Source organism: Dermacentor albipictus, chromosome 2, assembly GCF_038994185.2.
Source record: "Dermacentor albipictus isolate Rhodes 1998 colony chromosome 2, USDA_Dalb.pri_finalv2, whole genome shotgun sequence".
Taxonomy (NCBI): Eukaryota; Metazoa; Arthropoda; class Arachnida; order Ixodida; family Ixodidae; genus Dermacentor; species Dermacentor albipictus.
Window position 1 is genome coordinate 81,960,322 of NC_091822.1, and position 24,667 is coordinate 81,984,988.

Genomic DNA, 24,667 nt, shown 5'->3' on the forward strand with positions numbered 1-24,667 from the left:
TCATGGTTCGATCAGATGGTAGAGCCGACCACCCCAGAAAAGCATTGGTCAAAAGTTTGATCCCTTGACCAAGACGTGTTTCTCTTCAGCTACGAAGCTTTTCTTTCTGAGAAATGCTTTTGGGCTTCCTTTGTAGCTTCATGCTACTGTTGGTTGGATGAGTTATTCCTTTTTGTGAAATTTCCATCCACTTTGCAGATTTCTGCAAAACTGCTTTGTCATATTCAATTTGTCATGTCAAGATTTGTCATATATGTCATATAGCTATTGATTAGAGAGGCACTCGGTGTTGTTGCCTCTGTCTGTCCTGCTCCTGCATTATTTCCCTTTCCTTGACAAGTTGGAACGTTTTGCGTTTCTGTGCAGGGTGCGCTCACTGACATTTTCCCAGCATGTGGACGAATTCACTGTGGCCAACGAGCCCATGCTGTCCTATCTACCAGGAAGCAAGGAGCGACAAGCACTGCAAGATGCTCTCAACGAGCTCAAGGACACATGCACTGAAGTGCCCATTGTCGTTGGTGGCAAGGAGATCAGGACGTCAGAAGCACGTTACCACACTGCGGTGCGTCGAACCACTGTGTCGGCAGTGCTGCATTGCTAATTTCAAACATTGGAGAGTTCTAGCTTGTCCGTATACTTACTACCCATCACAGAATACAGTCGACTTTAATTAATGTGGCTTTGATATGTCCATTGGAATTCACCGAAATATCCTTCAGGTCGAATTAACAAAAGATGTGGTAAAATATCTAGACACACCCATCCTTCATTTGGTAGTATTTACCCAATTCTACATGCCTCCAAATATAATGTGTGGACAGTTTTCGTGGGTTCATAGTAGAAAACAGAGTGCACCAAAATCTCATCTGCACCTGATTTTTCTACAGAACCAAGCAAAAACAAATACACTTAAACCTTGATATAACGAACTTAAATACAATGAAATTCATGATGTAATGAAGTATTTAACTTTTCATAACCTCTTGTCCCAAGAACACCATGTAGTTAGAACCTCAGTATAACAGTACTCAACAATAGACCATATTCACACCCTCAATCAGGTGATAGAGAAATATGCGTAATATAACCAACTCTTATATATAGCTTTCATTGATTACGAGAAAGCGTTTGATTCAGTCGAAACCTCACCAGTCATGGAGGCATTACGGAATCGGGGTGTAGACGAGCTGTATGTAAAAATACTGAAAGATATCTATAGCAGCTCCACAGCCACCATAGTCCTCCATAAAGAAAGCAACAAAATCCCTATAAAAAAAGGCTTCAGGCAGGGAGATACGATCTCTCCAATGCTATTCACAGCATGTTTACAGGAGGTATTCAGAGACCTGGATTGGGAAGAATTGGGGATAAAAGTTAATGGAGAATACTTTAGTAACTTGCGATTCGCTGATGATGTTGCCTTGCTTAGTAACTCAGGGGACCAATTGCAATGCATGTGCTCACTGACCTGGAGAGGGAAAGCAGAAGGGTGGGTCTAAAGATTAATCTGAAAAAAACTAAAGTAATGTTTAACAGGCTCGGAAGAGAACAGCAGTTCACGATAGGTAGCGCGGCACTGGAAGTGGTAAGGGAATATACACTTACTTAGGGCAGGTAGTCACCATGGATCCGGATCATGAGACTGAAATAATTAGAAGAATAAGAATGGGCTGGGGTGCGTTTGGTAGGTATTCGCAGATCATGAACCGCAGGTTGCCATTATCCCTCAAGAGAAAAGTGTATAACAGCTGTGTCTTACCAGTACTCGCGTACGGGGCAGAAACCTGCAGGCTTACGAAAAGGGTTCTACTTAAATTGAGGACGACGCAACGAGCAATGGAAAGAAGAATGATGGGTGTAACGTTAAGGGATAAGAAAAGAGCAGATTGGGTGATGGAACAAACGCTAGTTAATGACATCTTAGTTGAAATCAAGAAAAAGAAATGGGCATATGGGCAGGACATTCAATAAGGAGGGAAGATAACCGATGATCATTAGGGGTTACGGACTGGATTCCAAGAGAAGGGAGGCGTAGCAGGGGGCTGCAGAAAGTTAGGTGGGCGGATGAGATTAAGAAGATTGCAGGGACAACATGGCCACAATTAGAACACGGCCGGGGTAGTTGGAGAAGTATGGGAGAGGCCTTTGCCCCGCAGTGGGCGTAACCAGGCTGCTGATGATGATGATAACAAAATGTGTTTGTATGCCATTTCAGTATAAATAAATTTGACTGCCGCCTCAAAGGAATGCCGAGACAATAACTGGAAACTTCTTCGGACACAGATGGTCAAATGATTGAATTAGAAGCAGCTGTTTGCAAACGCACCTCTCAAGTCGCGCGACAAGACCGACCGCCGATGTGGAGCCGCATCATGCTCCGTATGAAGTCCAGATCCTATCGCACTCCGCGCACTATGTGCTTTAGGTGGGAGTGAAAGTGTGCGATGGTGAGAGAAGATGGTGCTTCACGAGTGCCGCCTTCCCGCGCGGGCAAAAGGAAAAAAAGTTGGAGGGGATCGAGCTCGCGGGTAATGCGATCGAGCACGCGCTAGGGGGCGGGGGGTGGGTAAGTTGGCGTGTGTCTCGGCCGTGGCTGCGCATGGCTGTAAGCGCGGCTGAGCGCATACGCAACCGCTAGACTGTTGTCTAGTGCACCCTAGCAGCCGCGTACCGTGCTTTAGAGGTAATGTCACGCGCATGAAAATAGTGGGAGTTGCCGAGACGGCGTGGCACCATGTAAGCTGTCTCACCGCGCGTTTAGCATTGGAGATAGCGTAACCTCGAGTTTGGGTGACCCGCTGGAGCGAGAGGCAGGAAGCATTCGCTCCCCGCTGCCGGCGCTTTTCCTGATAACGTCATCCCATTGCGGGCGACGCTATCAGCGGGGGCGGAGTGCGCGTGAAAGCGTGGCTGGCGATGCTTAATTCGTGGCACCGAGATATGGTCGAAGTACGTGGCATGAAACCGTATCATTCGTCGCCGACTTCCAAATTTATCAAAACGAATTGCTTTCTCACTCAAGTTAGCTTTTTTATTATCGCCCGATAATTCGGAAAATTCTGTGGGCCCTTCCCGTGTAAGAAAAATCGATCGGCGTCTGTACATACTTGCATGAAAGGTAGAATTTCGATAGAACGAAATTTTAATATAATGAAGCAAATTGCCACTTTTACCGACTTCGTTATATCGAGGTTTAACTGTATGTAGTTGCATACACCTGATTCTGGCAACCGGAAATAAAATGAAACCTGCAGTTTCCCTTCGTAGAAGGGATTTTTTTTAAAACTTATGTCTTCAAGTTTAGATTATGTTTTATGACTGTCTGTGGACCGCAACCAGACACCCTCCTTGCTGCCCATTATGTTTCATATTTTGCATTTCTTGAACCACTGTGGTACAGCCACAAACGGGATGGTGGCCAACACCTAGGCTAACTGCTTTGTCCTGCGATGCATGCAACCCTCCGGAATTTTGAAAGCATGCGACGCAATTGTTGCCTCTAACTTACCAAGTAATGTAATTAATCTTTTAAATGAGCCTCATAGTGGTGCAAAGTCGTCACCCTAAGAGAAAACTTGCTCTGCCACTGTCAGCTTGCGAGGACAATGGCGACGATGCTGGCTCAGATAGTGGACTATTGCCAACACCGCAAACACAGTTTCAATTTCGTATCTGGTTCTAACACATAGACAGTTTCCTTGGGAAAAAAAGGGCCACGTTAGAATACGGTAAATATGGGAATCGGACATTGTAAGCTGCTGTTTTCGCTTCAAAATCTGCCAAAGGCAGGCTGAAAATGGGTGTTTTGGGCAAGGGGTAACTGGTCTTTGATGCCAAGACAAATGCTTGAGTCATCAGGGTCAGCAGGCACGTGCATGCTGACCAGGCAAGTTTGAATTGTCTGGCGAGGGCCAATTTCAAGATTGAAATAACAAGAGTTTGGCTCATAGAAATATATGGGCACTGGCCTGGGATCTTTGGCTAGGATTGAATTCACAAAAAAAATGGAAATACTAACCGGAGTTGAATTAATGCAATTCTGCTGCACCGAGTTACTGCAGGCATGGATGTACGAAGGCCACGTTGGAGACGCCACCTTGCAGTGCATAATTTAGCCATTGAGGATGCAGAGGCATCATTGCGGTGACTAACCACATTCTACCTAACTGCTTGTGTATAGCATCGGTAGTAATGTAATCATTTATGCTTACTATTTTTCTTGAATGAGAATAGTCCTGTAACACAAACACGGAACAAGTTATTGGGCAAAGCATCACAAAATGTCGCCACCAGCATTGGACTGTTTTAGCTGAGCATCCCTTACGGTTAGCTCCACTCACGTTTTGGTAAATGCACCTCCAAGAGACGTGCAGTTAGCTTGGTTGCTATATGATAACCAAGCAATTGCGTGCCACGCTTCACTCCGTCGGCTCTAGTAGAGCAAGGGCAGCGTTCTGCCTCATGTGCCGGCATGAGCGTTGCGCACACGTGCAGTAGTGTTTTCATGGAGTGGCTGTGTGCAGATTTGTAGAATACACCGGTCTGAGTACAGCAGGTCGTAAATGCTCGGCTAAAGCCCTGTTGTGTCCGTCCATGTCTTTGATAACCCAGTATTTGATAAAGGGACTGTTAACTAGCAATTGATTTCCAGCAATTTTTTTTTCTTTACGTGAGAGAAGGAGTTGTTAGCTTTCTCTGGGCTTCATGTCATATGCAAGAGAGTCCACTTTGTATAGAAAGAAACATCACATTGAAGTCGAAACTGGACTGGGTGTCGCTAAAGCAGGCGTGCGCTCTGAGGACAAGAGTGCTAGTAGCTACATCTCAGTACCGATTATTTAGCCAGCAATAAATTCTGAACATTCCTGTGCCACGCAAATTTTCATGGCATGGAATAAACTTTAAAAACTACTTCATAAAGGTTGTGTTGCTCTCCAAACTTTTATGCCAGCAGATAGGTTGAAGAGTCACTCATGGCATTGAATAGTTGTGCACGTGTCATTTAAGAACACCCCAGCACTGCTGCATCTGTGTGAATATGGCTAGTGGTAAGCAAATGGTGGCCAGTAGAAGTCATTCACTCAATGGCATGGATTGCAAGTGTGCGCACCAATCTCTGTTTAAAATTGAGCTCCAGATTTATCTGGGCAGACGAAGCTAACATCAGTAGGAGCTTGGGGCTTGGCTTCTGTGACACAGAAGATTTTAGTGACTTGCTAAGTACCGTTTTAGTGAAAGAAATCATGTTTGTTATGCTAGATGCTGACTCCTATAATTTTAGGGCATATTGGACTGTTGTAAGCACAGTTAGAATTCAGCATTGCTGGGTCCATACAGCATGCCTCTATCTGCCTAGCCTGCTTTCTCGACACCAACATGCTCTTGTACCTGATGCAGTGTGTTGCAGACTGAAATCTTAAATGCTCATTTTTTTCCCTTGCAGCCATTTGATCATTCAAAAAAGGTGGCAAAGTACTACTGGGCATCTAAGGTGAACACTCTTTTTGTCAACGTTTGAGAATTCTAAGTAACAGCAAATCTGACAACAGTGTATAGCCACCATAAAATTTAATGCAATCATAAATAAAGTGGCTTATTGTTTCTTTTTTTTTTTTGTAGATGCATGCTTTCTTCTCCAGTGACAATGACTTGCATATTCAAGTTTAGTCTGTGTATTCTGAAATCACTTGCATTTCCACTTAGGCCTGATTATGGCTATCTACTATATGATAATGTTCACAAAGTGTTTGCACTGGCATTTCTATCATCATCCACTTGCGCAAATTTTTGTTACTGGTGGGACAATTTTTAACTTTGTGCCCAACAAAATCTTATTGACCCAACCACTTTTACAGTTGGTTGTTACTGCCGAGAAGTCTACTGCAAACCTGAAAACCCATTGTTTGATCGAATAGCATGAGCACGTGTACACAGCAGCAGCTCCATGTGTGCAGACAAATACACTGTTTCTTCACTTTGTTTAGGCAAAAAGCTCTTTAACTTGCCTAAAGATGCAGATAAAAGTGTAGCATAGCGTAGCATTTTAAAAATTACTATTTAGATTTTTCATCTTTGATTGCTGCATCATCACATAGCATTTTTAACTTGCTTCACAAGTGTTTTTTAAGTCTTTCACAATGTCATGGTCTTGCACAAAATGGTATTTTCTTGAGGACCAGTGGCGACAAGGTGAATGAATGTTTCATAGGATATGGTGCCAGTTTCATCTGGCTTCATGTTGAAGGAGAATTTTATCCACCTATCAACTCTTGGCAGGAGACAATCCAAGATGCAATCAACGCCAGCCTCAAGGCCCGGGAGGAGTGGGAGGCCAAGCCGCTCAATGACAAAGTCAAGCTGTTCCTCCGCGCGGCTGACCTGGTCAGCAGCAAGTACCGCTACAAGCTCAACGCTGCTACCATGCTCGGACAGGTGCGTGCTGGTGTTTGATTCATTTTGTTTGCTTTCAGCACAGGTTTTTGGTGGTGGTTATGTGCAGTGAGAGTTGTCCCAGAGTGCAGAAGCGTTCCAGGAACTCACATTACTAAGTCATGCTTGCCGACTTTTACAATTTTCATACTTATGATGGTGTAATGGGGCACAAGACAAAGCGAAATAAGACCAGGACAGGAAAAGGTGCGTCTCTTGACCTGGTCTTACTTCATCTTGCTTCACGTAAGACCAGGACAGGAAAGAGTCTTTCCTGTCCTGATCTTGCTCCACTTCATTTCGAGTCCCGTTAGTACACGAAGTATGAACTTACTATCCCAGCGACAAGTAGTAATATTTTACAATTGTCATATTGGCTTCAACAATTTCATGATTTTTTTTTTCATTTGCGTCGAGTTTAGAGCAAAGGAAATACAAATACAGTCATTGAGCAATTTTTCAGAGCCTTATATTACGCACCCACTCAACTATTAATTTCATACTTAAAGGAAGCAGCACCACAAGCTCATCGAACCAGTTTATAACAGCAACTGAAGTATCGGTGGGGTTATGTAAATTTCGATAAATAAACTTCAGTAACATTTCTATTCTTGCGGTGCAGATCATGACCGTGGGACCGTGTGTTTTGGACATTAGTCCAGTGGTGATGATCACAATGTACATTTATTTTTCATTCTGTTTTCTGTGATAAAAAGGAGAAAGAATAAAGGGCCACTTTCACCAAAGTCGCATAACAATGTTGGATAAAAAAACAACGTACAGGTTTGAAGAAATTAAAGGATATACAGTGAAACCTCGTTAAACTGTAGTTGGTCGGAGCTCGAAAAAAGTATGTACTAAACAGTAGTACTGCTTAACCGAAATAGCATGAGATTGCCCACTTACCTGTCAAAAACTGAACTAGGAGAGAATGCGATGAAAAGGGGAAAAAACATGCAGTATTTATTCACTTCACGCAACAAAAGTGTTATTTTTGTTTGATGCTGCAACGGCCTAGCAGCGACGACAGCGGCCTCAAACTTACTGAAGCTGCGAACCAGCTTTTCAACCAGCCCCCTCTTCTCGGCAAACACTCGCAGGGCAGGTTTCCTCGTTGATGTTGCATGTTGTCCGTGCACACGGGTGGTAGCACTGCAGAAGTCATGGGGCGCGTCTTTCATTGCGGGGTGCTGTTCTCGTCACGACGATTGCATTCATGGGGCTGACATAACGTGCAGCTTCTGCCATTGTCAGGCCTGAATTGCCCATGCTGTCGCATTCTGTGTCGTCGTCATCACCTTCGCTAGTTGACACTTCGGCAACAACAGAGGCAACAATGGCGAAAAGTCAAACCTCGTGGTGACATCTCCTCACGGTCGCAGCAGCACTGCAGAGCAACTTCTTCGCATTCCAAATGCCACACACTGTAGTCAACAGCAGAACCCTGTCGCATGCCAGCGCCGTCTTCTTCGTGTTGCGTTCGATAGCACAAACGATGTCTAATTTTTCTTCTATGCTGAGCACCCAGTGCCTTTTTTTATCCAAACTTTGGCATGACGCGAGTTCTTGATTGCACGATGCCATAATGCTCCGATGCTCCCGTTGCGTCTCGTGCCTTGTGCGCAACGATTCGCATAATGCTTTGTATTACGTAGATGCCAAGTACAATTGAGTATGTCACATTTTTTAGTTACTTCAGATCCTACATTTTCTCAGGTAGTACGTTTTTTTTCTTGTGTTTTTTTTTTCTCAAATTGTATGAGCGAGGTTCTACTGTATATACAGGCATACTCAGTACGGGAAATCCACGCACAAGCTTAGGTGTACCTTCATCATCTTCATTTCATTGTGTCCTTGTGGGCACATCTGACTGACTGTCCCATTGCACAACCCTCTGATGTCAGGATCACCGACTTAGTTGTGTTCGAGGACGAGAGAAGTGGTAGCTAGGATGAGTGAGGCTTAGTTTCGCATGCATGGTACAGCTTGAGCCACACAATGTGCACAATTTCGCTGTGCGGGTGGCAAGCAGATAATGTTGTGGGGCAAAAGATACGATTTTGTACGCAGGGTTGGTGACTTGGCAAAGGACGCTGTAAGGGCCAGTGTAAGGCAACAGTAGTTGTTCCGAGAGCCCAACCCAATGCGTTGGTGTCTAGAGGAAGAGGAAGAAGCCTCGCTGGAATCAGTTGAGCCGGCAATGCCTGCCGTATAGTGCTTTCTGGTGCTATTACAATGTGGCTACTCGCTGGCAGGAAATATGACTGGTGTGACCGGCTCGGGCAATGGCATCATGGGCATAATCAATGGTGGTAAGTGCAGTGGAAGGCAGCCATAGTTAAAGCAGGATCGTGGCTAAACATCAAATAGAGCGGCGAGAATCCGGTGACATCATGGCAATTGTAAACAAACATCGTGAATGGTAGGCTCATGTCCTAATCACATTGGTCAGAAGGAATACATTGATAATACATTTGTGAGAGTGTGATTCAAGCGTTATGTTAGCTCATTAGTCTGGAGGTGGCAAGCTGTGGCAAGCTTGTGCCAGGTTGCACGGCAACCAAGAATGTCGATCACTTTAGATACAAATTGTGGATCCTTGTCTCTAAAGAGTTGTTTTGGAGCACCATGATGAAGGACGAAATCGCAATATGTACACCCTTGCTAATGGAGTGGTTAGTAAAAAATTATGCTTTTGGGTTTTGCATTCCAAAACCGCGATCTGATTATGAGGGATGCCGTAGTGGGAAACTCTGGATTAGTTTAAACCACCTGGGGTTGTTTGTCATGAACAATACATGAGCATTTTTGCATTTTGCCCCCATCGAAATGCCGCCACTGCGGCTTTGGTCAAACCCGTGACTACGAGCCCATCGGTGCAGTGCCATTGCCACTGGGCGACTGTGGTTGGTGCTGGTGGAGTGGTAACAGTTACCTCTGTAACAGTGCTTGGGGGTTAGGCTTTCTGCGAGTGCAGGTTTTCTTAACTATGGCCCTATACATTGCTGAGAGCGTCATACTTCTTTCTGTGCTTTCTCTTGCCTTTCAGGGCAAGACTGTCTTCCAGGCAGAGATTGACTCAGCAGCTGAACTTGCCGATTTCCTGAGGTTCAATGCCTACTTCGCCAAAGTGAGTTTGCTGATACTCAAAGGGCACGTAATACGACCACTGTACAGATCAGTATTGTGAGCCGTACATACTCTAGTAAATTGATAGTGAGTTCAGGAAGCTCTACAGACATATCGGTCGATAATATAAGTTGTCACAACTGTTCCAACTGCAGCATTTTGTTAATTGGCAGTTAGGCTATGAAATCGTGCTTTCCTTGGGTTTCCTCTGCGACAGTGTGTTTAGTACATCGCAAATTGACTCTACATGTCTGTTCAGCTGTTCACACCATGGCATCTTGTCTGCTGCATTGTGTGCAAGCTGAGGTTAGTGGGGTCTTTTTTAATCTTTAATAACGATGTCTAAGGCATGTTTGCTTCAGTCGAATTTCTTTTGAAGGAAACTGTATTCTCTGTGTGCAGACTTCTATTTTGCCATCTCCACTGTGGTCCTTTTCATTGACTTTTGTCGGTTTATGCATCCTAGGAGCTCACAAAGTACGAGCCCATTTCTACTGATCCCAAAGTCACAGTGAACCACTACCGGCAGCGTGGGCTTGAGGTAAGGTTTAAAGTGTCTTGTTTGTGTGAGTAACACAGTAAATGTTGAGGTATCTATCTGCAATTACCTGTGCCTAGGTAAGTGATGAGCTTATATATAGGTGGAAACAACTAATGTTTAATATACCTGGACATCCATAATTAAGTTCGAAATTTTTTTGTGGAGTTGAATTGAAGTTTATTTCTTGCATACATAACAGGGTAAAATATGTGAACAATGAATTTCATTCCCTAGCTCGGGGCTAGTTAGGATCCATAACCATGTAGAGTAAGCGCAACAAAATACACATAGCCCAGACGCATGTACTTAAAACACTAAGCAACAATAAGCACTTTCACTTCAGAGCATGCAAAGATTACAATACAGAAAGTCCTCAAAATGCAGACAGTATAAAAAAAATTCGCAACTAAAGGGAAATGCACTAGAAGAAGCATGTGGTGAGGGTAGCATTAAACATAGGAAAGAAGGTCACAAAAATACAGTTTTCACAATGTTTGAAAATTGGCTGCACATTTTCTGTGAATATAACATTCCACTCGTCTACTCCAGCACTTGAATTTCTCCATTTACCATACCCATTGCGGACCATTGGAACCAAAAAATTTCTTTTAGAACACTGCGTACCGTATTTACTTGTATCATGATCGCACTTTTATGTAAACGAAAATTGACGCAAATTCAAGAGTGCGATCATTACATAAAGTAAATTTCCCGCACAAAGAAAAAAAATCTTTTTCATCCCGCATTTGCCGCGGGATGACAACACGTCAACAAACAGGTGGCTGCCGCTGTAACAGTGCGGGACACCAAAACAAAAATGGCTGTCGGCGGAGCAAGCCAAACGTGCTGAACGCGATTTCTTTTCTTCTCGTGAGTACATTACGCACATTGAAACAGTTTCTTCCCTATCTGTAATGAATAATATCATTAATACTGGCAAGCTTGTGACAATAACGTAGCCATGTCCACTTTGAGGGGACAGAAACAGAGATGGGCCCGCTTAGCTACCAGTGACATAGAAACATATGGCGGGCATGCTGCGAAAACTACGGCATTTGTCTTCGCTACTATCCTAATACGGCACATTTTCCGCTAAGGGTGGGCGAATATTTTACCTGTGTTACAAACGTCAGTGTCTGAATAGGGTACACTTCTAATGTATCAGTATAAACGTGGCTACTATCATTGCCGCTTGTGATTTGTTGCATGCTCACGAGTGCAGACGAGAATAACCAAGAGGCACCTTTTTTGTTGTTGTTGTTGAGCACAACCATTATAAAGCCTACAAATAATAAAACCAAGGCAAGTTTGGTTGTAGATTTTTTTTTCATGGAAGTGCGGAAAGTCATGAAAGGAATGAAACGGGGCATCTGCTTAAGAATGTTTGGTGCATGCGGACCGCTTGGTATGTCTTGAAGAGTTGCTCGCGTAGCATTCGACAGATGGTAAGCGCGATCATCATTAGCTAGGCTTGGCACACGACATATCACTGTGGCAAGTTCGGAGTGTGATCATTACATGGGAAAGAAGAAAATGGAATTTTGACGACAAAATTCAGGGGTGCGATCATTACACGAGTGCGATCATGATGCAATTAAATGCGGTATATAGCATCCTGATCAAGCTGGTTGCATAGAGTGAGTAGTTGGTAACAATGCTGTAAGAATAAATATTACAAGAGTTTTAAGATGTAGTTGCGAGGGGAACAATAAAATAATTAGTGGTCCAAAGAGTGATGTTATGTTGGCGTTATAATGTGATGAAGTCATAAAGCAGACAGCCTTCTTTTGGAAGGGTATTGATGCTGCTGTGGCTGTACAATGGAGAAGAAAAATGAAAGCCGTCAGCCAGTGCGGCGCAGTGGACACTTGTGCTTTGTTGGCAGTGCAAATTATATGCCCTGCAATTTTGTGTCGTGTAACACTGCAGTATGCAACTCAAGCAGGGTTCGCCTGAGAAGTTTTTGAGGGGTGGGCATCTTGCTACTGGGGGGGGTAATTTTATACTCAAGTAAGCCCTATTTCCTCTCCTTTACAACCGTTCCACCATTTTTCCTGGCACATTAACAGTTTTGCATTTCGAACGAAATAACGAAAGAAACAGAAGCTAGTGGTGCAGTCTAGCCATTGTCAAAATGTGTGCAAAACACATGCCAGCTACATTCAAATCATTGTCGGCCACAAGACGCAATTCCTGTGCACACGTGGCAGAAGTAACAGATCGCGACATTAGCTTTTCCTCTTCTCGCTTGCTGGTTTGGCTTTTAATAATGCATGGTGAAATACAATTCTATGGCTATCTGAAGCTCTGATCTCCCATCTTTGAGACTCTACGATCGACTGCTGTTAATTCGACCCAGATGTGACCGATGAAATTGATTGAATTATCCAGCAGGTCAAATTAAGTAAGATGCAGAAAAATATGGCAGGACACACTGCTGATTCATTTCGCAGTATTTTTTTTATTCTTCCACATGCCTCAATCAAATGTATGCCCACTTTCTACGTGTTCAAAATAGAAAACTAACGCAAGAATGGCATTGAAGCTTGTAAACAAAGTAGAAATCTAACGTGCATTCGTTTTTCTTGCAAGAATAATGGGCAAGGGTCTAATATGTGTTGCACAGCAGTGGATCGTTTCCTAAAGTCAGCTTTATTGCATACTTATTTAATAGTCAACTTTGCTGCAGTATATCCGTGTTATGCGATAAAGTATATGAATGCTGCAAAGGTGGTTTTGGCGTCATGTCAGATTGCACTGTGTAGGCAATCTTCGGCCCAACTTTCTTCAAAAAGAAAGTGCCTGTTAGAATCGGATAAATACCATATTCAGACATCATAAGCAGTGGTTATTGCTCGTGTGTTTTCAACAGGTTCTTTTTTTGGGGGGCAAGTGTTCAACACCTATTGAGGTCGCCATAGGGGTCAGGCATGTGCATGCTAACTGGTCCACTTTGAATAACCTTGCAAAGGCAAATTTTAGGGTTGAAATAACGAAAATTTGGGCCCATAGAAGTTCATGGGCGTTTTGGCCGCGATCATATTAATCGAAAAGCCAAATTAACCAGAGCCAAATTAAAGGAGGTCTACTGGAGCAAGTTGGTGATGTTACATAATATGAAAAGCTGCACTATTCACAGTGCGATAGGACCTGCCAAAGCCCGATTTTTGCTGGCAGCACAATATAGAAATGCTATTTTCTCAGCTTCTACTACGTATTTCACTGTAATATTTCCCAACGTGATAAAACAACCAAGGATCATGGAAATAGCAAAAGTATAGGAAATTTTGACAAAATTAATCATTTTAATCATTGAGTTGCCTCTGAAAGGAGTGGGCAATAAACTAGAGCTATGTGTGTGTAGTATTTCTCCCACCCTCCTCCGTGGAGAGAACCCTGACAAGTGAGAGAAACGTTTATGACAAAGGTCACACGTAGTCATGCATTTCATTGTCATGCCTGTGCTGAATTGTGATGTACATGCCTACCAAGTTTTACGAGTTCGTCATGAAGTGCCTGATTTTCCAGACATTCTTACGAGTGCTGTATTGACACCTGTATATTTACGATTTTCCATGTGCCGTGTTCAAAACTCGCAAATGCAATAAGTGCCATTTTATAGAATCCCTATAACTGCTGCATCTCGCCTATTTGCGGTGCCATGTTGGCAACACTGAGTGTGTTGGCTTGTATCCAAACCCAAAGCCAACAATCATTTGTGGAAACATAGGTGCTTGCCTTTGCTAACCCTATTGTTCCTGTATCTCGTGCATTGCTACCAGAGCTGTGGCATGTGATCCCATGCAAGCAGCTTAAGCGATGTCGGAGAAGGAGTACTTTCAAATTTATAACGGTGCAAAATCTTTGAAGCTTGCAGGATGGTGAAGAAGGGAGCAGAGGGGCACACGCCATGAATTAATGTGCTTTATATTTCGGTGGACATCCATGTGTGTGGCTGGGTGGTGGCGGTTTATACGAACTCTCTTGCACTGACGTCATGATTCTGTTTCTTTTTTTTTGCATTTATATTTCGTGTGGAGCATGAAAGAAACTTTATTTCAAGGCCAGCACCTTTTTTATTCCTGTCTTCTTATTTGTCCCATCTTTTGCACTGTTACAACATCGAAATGTACAAGTTGCCCCCGTCAACACTATAGTTCGGTACTTTCAAGTATTTACCCACAGCTGTTCAGCCAACTTTCCATTCAGGGGCGAAAGGTACACATTCTATAGTTTGTGCTGCCGCGATGTCAACATTTCGTGCACTAGTCATCTGAACTTTCTATTTCACATGGGTAGGATAAAACACAGGGACTCTGCAAAACTAGTGGACTCAAACGAGAAGCTTGGAGGGTTCTGCGACCTATCAGCGGATTTGTATACTGCAGTCGAACCCAGATATATCGAACCCGGATGTAACGAATCACTGTCTGTAACAAACAGCTGTAAAATCCCTGTTGAAAATGTTTGCATAAAATTTCTATTTTATATTCAAACCTCATTATAACGAATTTGAAGGGGGAGCCAAAATTGATTTGTTATATCTGTTGCTTCATTATATCCATTATTGCCATTTATTACAATGTATGCTCGATAGGATGCACAATTGCAAACAAGGAAATAAGGAAACCACTTTGTGGCATGCAGAACCAATACACGGCCACACATGTGATAAAATTTGAATGAAACAGCAGAAGAATCTCCAGCATGTGCAACACATACGCGACTTCTTAGCACCAGACATGACAGCCTGATGGCTGCCTTCTGTTCCATTGTGATTGTCTCTTGCATTCGCTTTCCACTTGGCTTGTCGCGGTCGAATACATGGCACACAACATAGCGCTCTGCCGTGTGATTGAGGAGGAAGTTGAACTTCGTTACGCCAGCGTGGCTTGTCTGGCGCATGGCCTCCGAGATCGCACAGGCGCCAATGTGATTGAGGATGGCACGCCCAGCTGCCAGACTGTGCGGCGCGCTGCAGGGAGAGGGCGAATGGAGTGCACGGCCTTGGCATGGCCCCCAAGCTTGCGTCGGGTAGATCTCGAAAGCCAGGCCCAGCTGCAGCAGCCTGCCATAGAGGGAAAGACAGAGAGAGATAAAGTGAACAGCACTAATTAAAGAAGGGAACGCAACTTTCGCAGGACCCACGAGATTACACCGAGAAGATGTTGGAGGCCACGTCCAGCTATGCCTGCCTATGCGGCGCACCGTGCAGTAGAAGTGAATGCAGTAATCTTTTAATCTTTCGCACTGCTGCGCGCAGCCATACAGCGTGGCGGTGGCGCAACTCGCACAGCCTGGCACACGTAACGGGGGGAGATCAGTGGAGAAGGGCAATAGTTGAGCCGCTGCTTGTGCGCAGGTACGCAACTACATTAGCGCAGTGCTGAGAAAGATCAGTGTTGCTCAACAGCACATTCGACACGGGGATTCAGGAGTTTTTAAATGCCGCGGCGAATTATTGCTGAACCTCGTGGAAAGTGATGTACTCGGCGTGAAACGGTCAAATATTTTTGGTTTTGGAGATGAATCTAGTTTGTTATATCCATTGCCAGGACTATTTCCCTTTGTTACGAAGTTTTAAATACGTAGATCTCTATGGAGACTTCGAGGATAATCTTGCTTACTTTGTTATGGATGAGGAGATTTCAGTGTATATTGTATTTATACTATGTTGAACTATTTCACAATATCTTTCGAGTTCTATATATCAGTGTTTGACTGTATTAGAACTGAGTGCCTTTTGGTTGTATAGCTAGTCCAGCCCTCAACTTCCAAGGTGTAATGAGTTTGTTGTGCCACTATTGCGATGTGTTTGTTGTGTATTTCGCTTAACAAAATGTTTCTCAGCTATAAAACGGTATGAATATTTATTTATGCAATTGTAGTATCTTTTGGCATCTTGTATAGTATATTGAGCAGTGTCGGGTTGGCAGGTATGGACGTGCCACCTTGCAACAGCCTTGCAACGCCTTGGCTAAACAAGATAAGAAAAGAGCACAGAGGCAAGCACAGTATGGTTCAAAACAGTAGAAGCTTTGCATACTTCGACAACTACCCTCAATGGTATTTGCATAATTTTTGTACTTGAGATGACCAAGTAAGTGTAGAGAATGCTTAAAAATCCATATCAATAACTTGAAGGGGCCCTGAAGCATTTTTTCCATTTGTTTTAATTGAACCTACATTATTTCAAGTGGCATTATCGCGAACGTTTCAGTCAAATATTGCTCTCTCAGACGCACCAGAGAGTGTATAATACCGTTCAACGCTGTGGTATCTCCTTGCCCTTTCTTTTATATCTTCAAGGTTCCCAACTACATTTGTCACGTCTATGAATGCCAGAGATTAAAATGGCAATTATTGGGAGGTTTCCTTGAACACGCCAAATTCCCTTCATTTGTGTGATGAAAGCTGAAGGCATATTCCTTAACATCACCTAAGCCGCCCCACAAATGTACAAATATGCACATTGGCTAGTTGTGCAACAGCGCTGGATTGTCAGTGTAATGTCATCGATTTCAGTAGTAGTTTCTCGTATGTAGGTCATTTTACAACAAGAAACATTGTCAGAGCTTCGTATGTTAAGCCTTTGATTCCTTTAAATTGCGATCTAGTCCTTTATTGGAACTGCAGTTGAGCAGATGCTGTCAAAATCTGGAGTCATGGTGAACTAGTGCAGGACAGTCAAAGTGACATTTGCTAGCAGTCTTGTTCTTGCCTTTTTTTTATTATTGCTTACCAACCCTCTTCTTACAACCAGAATGGCCATCTTGCTGCTGTGGAAGCTTAACATACTGACGCAGCTCATCTTAATGTTCTTTCGTGGTCTCGCTTCAGGTAGCTGAGCTTAGGTACAGGCACCCAGTTCTTAAAGGCCAGAGGTTGCTCGGCCTTTTGTCATTGATTACAAATGGATTGCTTAACAGTATGCTAGTGTTGTTATGAACCTACCTTACTCACTTTTCCAGCATTGCCAAGGATTAAACTTTGCATGTATGCTCAAACGTTGCAACCATGTCTGTTTCCTTTATTTATGGTGAATTCGGCAAATCACACTGATGCATACCGGCGCACCATGCTGGGGTGATGATTGGATGAAATTGTGCTTCGTTGCAATCTTCCGAATGTACCATTAATTCTTCAATGCAAGAAGGCAACGAATGAATATAGCCAAAATCTAAAGTGCAACTGAAGTGCAAAGGCATTGTGCAGATTTTTAAACTCTCATGCGAACGAGCATTTTGGTGCTGTAGGTGTAAGGTCGATGGAAAATAAGCGCACCGGAACACACACACAACAGCCGAGAAAGACACAGGACAGGCGCTATGTCTGTCCTGTGTCTTGGCTGTTGTGTGTGTGTTGTAGTGCACTTATTTTCCGTAGATCTGCCATGCACCATCTAGCCTGTATGCAGGTGTTAAGTAGGTGTAAGGTGTGCCTATAACTGAGTAAACAATTGGGAGCTTAGTGGAATAGCGCTGTGTTCTGCTTGTTTTCAGGGTTTTACAACGGCTATTTCACCTTTCAACTTCTCAGCCATTGGGGGCAACCTGGCATCAGCACCAACGTTAATGGTAAGAGCACATTTCTTCTTTATTTTTTTGCTTGTGGCTGGTGCGTGTTATTAAATTGTACTAGGGGGGTTTAACATTGCAAAACTGGACAGTAGGTTATAAGGGACAGCATAGTAGAGGACTCTGTATTAATTTTGACCGCCTGGTGTTCTTTAACGTGTACCCAAAGCATGGTACATTAGCATTTTCACATTCCACCCATGTTGGAATGGGGCCTTTGCAGCCTCGATCGAACCTGCAATCTTGTGCTCAACAAGACTTGTTATTGTAGTTACCTGCTCTGTCTTATCTGGGATGTTCTTCTAAACAACAGATTTTCAATGATTGGAATCAGTGCAATATAAATACAGAATTTCTTGCATTGCGAGTGTCGAGTCAATGCAGTTATTGAGTCAGTGGAAGCACTGGTTTTCATCATGACACAGAAAAGTATGCCAGGCCCAGTTGAACCTGAAAGCATTGTCAGTTTGCTTCTTCAGTGGGAAGGGGATAGTGTACCAAGAGTGTCTCCCTCTCGGGAGAGCAGCAGCGCAAATGTGTTACCCAAAGGGCTCCGAAACGACTGCATGAAAGTGTATGGCAAAAAAATCCAAAAGTCCATTATGGAACATGGCTGGTGGGCTCTGAAATGACAGTGCCCTGTTGTACAATGCCTTTTTCTGTCTTATCAGTTCTTTGTGAAATATAGGCCACAGACACATGAGTGCTCATTGCTCCACTGGATATAACTATGTTACTTTTGTGGGTAGTCCTAGTTCGTAGGTAGGCAAGTTCATAGCCTCACGGTTGTGGAACCTTACGCCATCCCCTACCTCCAACACCTGCACGCGTACACTTAGCTTTGTTGAACTGAGCTTTACTGTATGGTACGCTGTTGAAAAGAACACCAAATTAGTGTTTTGGGCCTGTTTATAGCTCAGCCTTGACAAGAGATCAATAATTTTTAATCATTATAGGTATACCTAACGCATCACTTGAAGCACTTTTTTTTTTAATTGGAGGTAGTGTTAGTGCCACTAGACTGAAGAAGACAGTAGCATTATGTAAATACTGACCAAGTGAAGGTGGGTCTGCAACATCTTGGCTGCCGTTATGCCTGTGGCGCTTACCATGTAATATTACCATGTAAATATTTGAATATGCTGCTATGTTATTTTGCAACATCTTTGTTGGAAGAGTTGGGTATATATTGTGGTGATGTAAAGTTCTGCTGTGCAAAGTAAACATATAGAGCAGCGTGTCGGAGACTACGAAGTTGAGGCAGTCTATTATGGGGTACAACACTGGATCGTGGGGCTATTTGTTGCTGAAACGAATGAAGTCTGAGATTTACGAACATAGGCACCGGTGTAGGGCTTACTGAGGCTGAGTGGATTGAGAAAATAACTGGACATGCAGTTTGCATCCTGATGGAGTTGCCTGATGGGCGCACAACAGAAAGCTAGTACTCCCATAAGCATATGACACAGCATTCAAAGTGGCCTCTGGAGCCGTTCAGCGAAGAAAGCTAGCAGAGTGCGTGGGGTTCAGTGACTACCGAGAATGGACCAAGAATGCATGGTGAGAGAGGTATTACCAAAACTCTGAGGTCACCCAAAGAAAGACAAGACGTTCATGCTCTGTAATCGAGTAATCGTGCTCTAGGACAGGGGGGTACATGACACAGTCATGACTGTGCTGATGCCTGGACGAGAACAGCTCCGGTTGAAGTGCGAGAACAGATGGGTCGAAATGTGCCATTACATTATAGAGTAGTTATTCCAGTTTGAATACTAACTTGGTGTTCCCTTTAAGAGGAAGCCTTAGCTCGGGCCCAACTCTGATGCCGCCTATTCAAATACACGTAAAACACAGACAGGCTTTTCTGAGATAACCACTGGGCGATATTAATGAAGTTGGTTGCATTTGAGAGTGAAAGTTAAATACTAGTGACTGCTGGAGACGAAATTTCGATTTAGGGCCTGAATTATTTCAATGGAATTTTCAAACTATGGTAAGTTTGAAAAAAATAAAAGCACGAAGGTTACAGATTCATAGCTCTGCACGTAGAACACATATCACAGTTCTGTAAACTCAATCCATTAGAGCATCCAAAGCAGACAAATTTGATATGTCAATGTATATCTTAGGTCAATTTGTTACATTGGTTTACAAAGGTTTTGCAAATGTTCTACTCGCAGATTAGTGGTCTATATGAAAGCCATGTACTATATATCAATTTTGTCCACATTAGATGTACTATTAGGTGCATTTTACACAAATTGGATGTAATTTTTCATTGCCACGTTACAGAGTTGTAAACTTCATAGTTTCGTTTTGTGGAAATTGGGAATTCTTGTCAATAAAAAATTGATGGCCTGAATGGCAAATTCGCAAAACGATTAAAACTTTTTCTTTTAAATGTAACAAAGCTGATCAAATTTGGTGCACTGGTTGCCGAGAAAAAATTATTTCTCCTTTCCCGTGTATTGAGATAGGAGGCCCTGAGCTAACGCCCCCCTTAAGAGTTGACCATACTGTATTCTTCCCATTTTCTTCAGCTTGCAGATATTGCAAATATTGCAGCTTGCAAATATTGCAGCTTGCAAATATTGCAGCATGTGCAATATTTTCCTGTGGTTTAAGTGTGATGCTTGATCAATTTTGATGTAAACTGCAAGCCATTGGTGCCGGGTCTCAATGTTGCTTACAGCAGTGCGGTCAAAGGTACTGCTTTCTTTTGTGTAGAGGAGGCTCAAAGTCATTGCTGCGCACTCTGTTGATGCTCTATGTTACTATACACTTTGTACAGTGCCGTTCACATTTGATGGTGCCACAGTTGTAGCTGCTGGCTGTGATGTCCAGCAACTTTTTGTGGGTTGCTCTTTGTTTTGCGATGTTACCAACAGGCAACGTACTGCACAAACCTGAATGTAATACAAGAGGCAATACGAGGGTAATGGGAAGAGAAAAAGAAGTTTCTGCTACTGTGGCATGCGCAACACATCTCATGAACACCCATGTCTTCCAGGCTCATTGCCATTTCCTCATTCACTGACAGAGCTTGTGTACGTCTCTAATGCTACCCTTGAAGATAGAGTGGTCCTAAACTTCAGCTCTTCATAACGAGTGAGTGAATTGTAAAAATGGATACATAAAAGAAAAGGTGAAGCTGAAGCAACAACTCCTTCAGAGATGAGAATAGTAAAAAAAAAATCGTATATCTGTTATACCTTATTTGTATGTACTGTTCCTTTCCAACATGCATATTAGAATTCTGTCTTCTTTCTCTCATCTATGTCCGTACCTGCCACTAGTACAACACATAGTAATCTCGTTCACCCTTTGTTCCTTTTTCCGATATTAAGGGTAACGTAGTGCTATGGAAGCCTTCGGACGCGGCCATCCTCTCAAACTACTTCATCTTCAAGATCTTTGAAGAGGCTGGCTTTCCACCTGGAATCATCAACTTCCTGCCCTCCGAGGGACGTGCCTTTGGAGACGTCACGTCAGCATCGCCGCACCTTGCCTGTGTGAACTTCACAGGCAGTGTCGCGTAAGAACTTTGGTGTGAATCGCGGTTACGAATTGGGAAACAGGCCAGTTGTGCTTGCTCATTTGTTTGTCACATTTTTGTTTAGGTAATATTACCTGATGACTTATGTTCAACCAGGCATGACTGGTATCAAACCAACAATTTTGTTGTTTCAAGTTCAACATTCCTAAAGGAACAATAAAAAAAATATTATGTCGAGCAAGATTGAAATATTAGGCTTCTGTGATAATGAATTCACCATTCATGGGGAGAAAAGGGCTTTTAGATGAAAAAAAAAGACAAAAATGGAAAATCGAAGTGGCACCACCTATTCTGATCTATAGTACCACTCAGGTGATGTCAGCACTGGTCGATTCATGGAAAGTGGTAGAGACGGAGGCCAATAGGAGATTACCCGTGCTTATCCGTATTAGCACGGATGATTCGAACTGAGGAGTAGCAGTGGGACTTTCGATGGCAATTTTCTATGCCATAAAGTCATATATTGTAATGCAGAAAATGATGATAGACTTGTACATGAATAATTAGTTGCTCTAACTTGCTGTCCCCTTACCGACGTAAGCCATGGCCAACTTGTGCATGGAAACAGATAAGCTTGTCTTCTGACGTACATCTTGTCCACCATACCTGGTCAAAACACAGTGCCTGCAACGTTGGTACTCGTGCACCGTTGTGTGCTCTCTGTAAGATTCGAGGGTTTGTGAAGCAAATGTGCAAACATATGAAGCACCAGAGGGCATCTACTGCAGCTTCCATGTTTCACACATCTTTGGATGGTGAACAAGCCTGTAAGTGTTGGTACAGGAGTAGTTCAGGTAGCAGTGGAATACACTGCACACAATTGTGCTGGTAGCATGCTCTCATCACAGTCACGAGTGTTCACCTTACATGAACATGTTGATCTATCTGGTAATCCTTTGTGGCTAGCCAGCTACCTGCAAAAATTCCTTTCATAATATTGATTCCCACAGTGTGTGGAAGCTCCATAAGCCCTCCCCCCTTTCTTTTTTAATTTGAAAAAGGCTTTTTCTTTTGTACATTTTGAGAAAGGCAATGGCTCCTACAAAACAAAAATAGCTGTGTCTTGAAAGCAGTTTTCATCAGATCTGTGTGTGCATATTGTCATGTAGTAGTGACAGTGAAAAAAGCAGCAAAACTGTGAATGACAAAACTTGCGTTTTATTAGGCAAACCTGTGCCCTTAAAAGCAGGCTGCCCTCAAAGAACAATGGTAGCGGCGAACACAGTCAGCGATCGTTGTCAACGATTGTTGGTCAAGCGCGTCGGCTTTTATACATGAGTCATCGAAGGTTTCAGAGTAATTGCTGGTGTCTGCGTGTCTTCCAGAAGGTTCTACGCAATTCACGTTGCACATACATACAATCGGATTACACAAGGTTCAGTAACAACAGACAGGGGATAGAACCATTGATAACATTAAAGAAACAGCCGATACATGCAGGCATGTCCTGTGTTGAGCGATAACATTTATTAAACGGAAAAATGCAATCACCCAATAAAGATAAGCAAGTACACATGTCAATATATTGCAAGCGTGTTGCCCTCTTTTTCATTTTTATGCTTTCAGGACATTCCGAACTATATGGAAGCAGGTGTCCCAAAACTTAGACATCTACACAAACTTTCCAAGGCTAGTAGGAGGTGAGTTTGTGCCCTTGCATTTTAATTAAACTCGTCAATGTTTACTCTATAACTGTGAGCTAGAATCTGAAATATCGGATTCGGCAGAAAATGACTTATTACACAAGTGTCATATTCCCATATGGTGACTATTGAGGATACTGTACCTTAACTTTCATGCCAGGTGACTAGCGCCAGACACATTTGTATCTATGAGTGAGGGCATTCTTGGCTCAGGTCCAAGCACGCTGTCTTTTCGCAGAGCCAGAATTGCTGTTTCCCACCCATGTATTCGGTGACACAAAACTGAAAGTATATTTGAAAGTGATAGTCTAAGAATACAGGTGAAGTTTGTCAATGCGCTGCTGCGTTCCTGTAACCTTGCCATGCTGTCGCTACAGTTATATGAAAGTACAATCAATGTATGCAATTAATCTTCATCCCCTGTCAACATAACAGTGGTTGACCAGCTGACCTGTGCAGGTAGTTGCGCAAGCTGGGGGAGGGAGCCTATTGCAGTTGAGAATTTTGATCATGATAGGGCTCCATTGCTATCGATAATGAGCCATGTGCCACTGGTACAGTCGGACCTCGATATATCGAGCAGCACGGTGACCATGAAATAGTTCGATATAACGAGAATTCGATATATAATATCGCACAAAAAACGCATAATAAATTTCTGCAAATCAATCAATGAACCAAGGGCGTGATTGGGGATTGTTCGGAATGTGCGTTCAGTTTCGCCGTGCGCAATTGGCCTAGGCCGCACTGACTTCGTCAGCCGCGCAAAGTCGGCCCAGTCTAGGCCAGTCGCACGCGGCACAACCGAACACACGCTCCGAACGATCCCCGATCGCGCCCCAATCGTGGCGCAGTAAATACTCACTTGAACATTCACACAAAGTATATATTTATTTGGCTGACAGTACTGCAGCAGTGTAGCCTGCTTCTTATTGGCAGCCACGTGCTTAAACATGGAGTCCTCAATAGTCTCAACGGTCTACAAGTGATAGGCTGGTGCCCTCTATTGCACCGCAGTAGCGGCGCAGAAGGGCCAAAGCAGCTACAGCCCCAGTTGAAGTCGGGAGTGGGGCAACATCAGTGCTTGCGGGATCAACCTGGCAGCGTCTTCATTTGGCCACTACTTCTGCTGCGATCTCCACGTCCATCAATCGAAGCATTTTGAAACGCTGTCATTAACACAGCATTAAGTGGCGTCTACCTAGGCGTCTATGAATGAGCCCAGTGAGCGAATGCTGTCATGTGTCTTTGTGGATGCAAACCGCCCGTCCTTGTGAGACGTACATGGAGGTGCGGCAGGCATAAAGCGTGCACCGAGGAGGAGTCAGTGCGTCAAATGCAATACGTCGTTGACGTTGTCGAACTAGTCAAGCTGCCACGTGTGTGCGTCACTATGTTCAAATGGCGCCCTCGGCGCATTAGATGTGTACAGCTATAATGCGCAGCAGTTGGGAACGCCCATCGTGCCACCGCTATCTTCGAGGGAGTCGCGAGAAAGCTGACCGCCTGTCAACACAACGCACATGGTCTGGGATGGCGGAGTTCGATATACCCATTTTTTTGTCTGGCTCTGTTCGAAATAAAAAAATTAAAAATGCATGCGATTTTTCAGGTGATATAGAAAGTGTTCGATATCGCAATAATTTGATATATTCGTGTTCAATATATCGAGGTTTGACTGTATTACACACCACTCATTCGTTCAGATGCACATCCTGTATGCCCTGAATTGTCATATGCCACATTCTGGCAAATGCTGGAGCATGCAGCGTCGCATGTCGGATCATGT

At 43.5% G+C, this 24,667-nt stretch overlaps 1 protein-coding gene across 1 annotated transcript in view; it reads left to right on the forward strand.

Moving 5' to 3' along the window:
* P5CDh1 (delta-1-Pyrroline-5-carboxylate dehydrogenase 1) overlaps positions 1-24,667 on the forward strand; it is a 50,240-nt gene that overhangs the window by 4,766 nt on the left and 20,807 nt on the right. The window contains exons 2-9 of the mRNA XM_065424048.2: positions 367-565; positions 5,447-5,494; positions 6,280-6,435; positions 9,482-9,562; positions 10,028-10,102; positions 17,605-17,679; positions 21,027-21,214; positions 22,802-22,875. Of these exons, the coding sequence (XP_065280120.1) occupies positions 367-565; positions 5,447-5,494; positions 6,280-6,435; positions 9,482-9,562; positions 10,028-10,102; positions 17,605-17,679; positions 21,027-21,214; positions 22,802-22,875 (896 nt within the window). The remainder of the gene's footprint in view (positions 1-366; positions 566-5,446; positions 5,495-6,279; positions 6,436-9,481; positions 9,563-10,027; positions 10,103-17,604; positions 17,680-21,026; positions 21,215-22,801; positions 22,876-24,667) is intronic.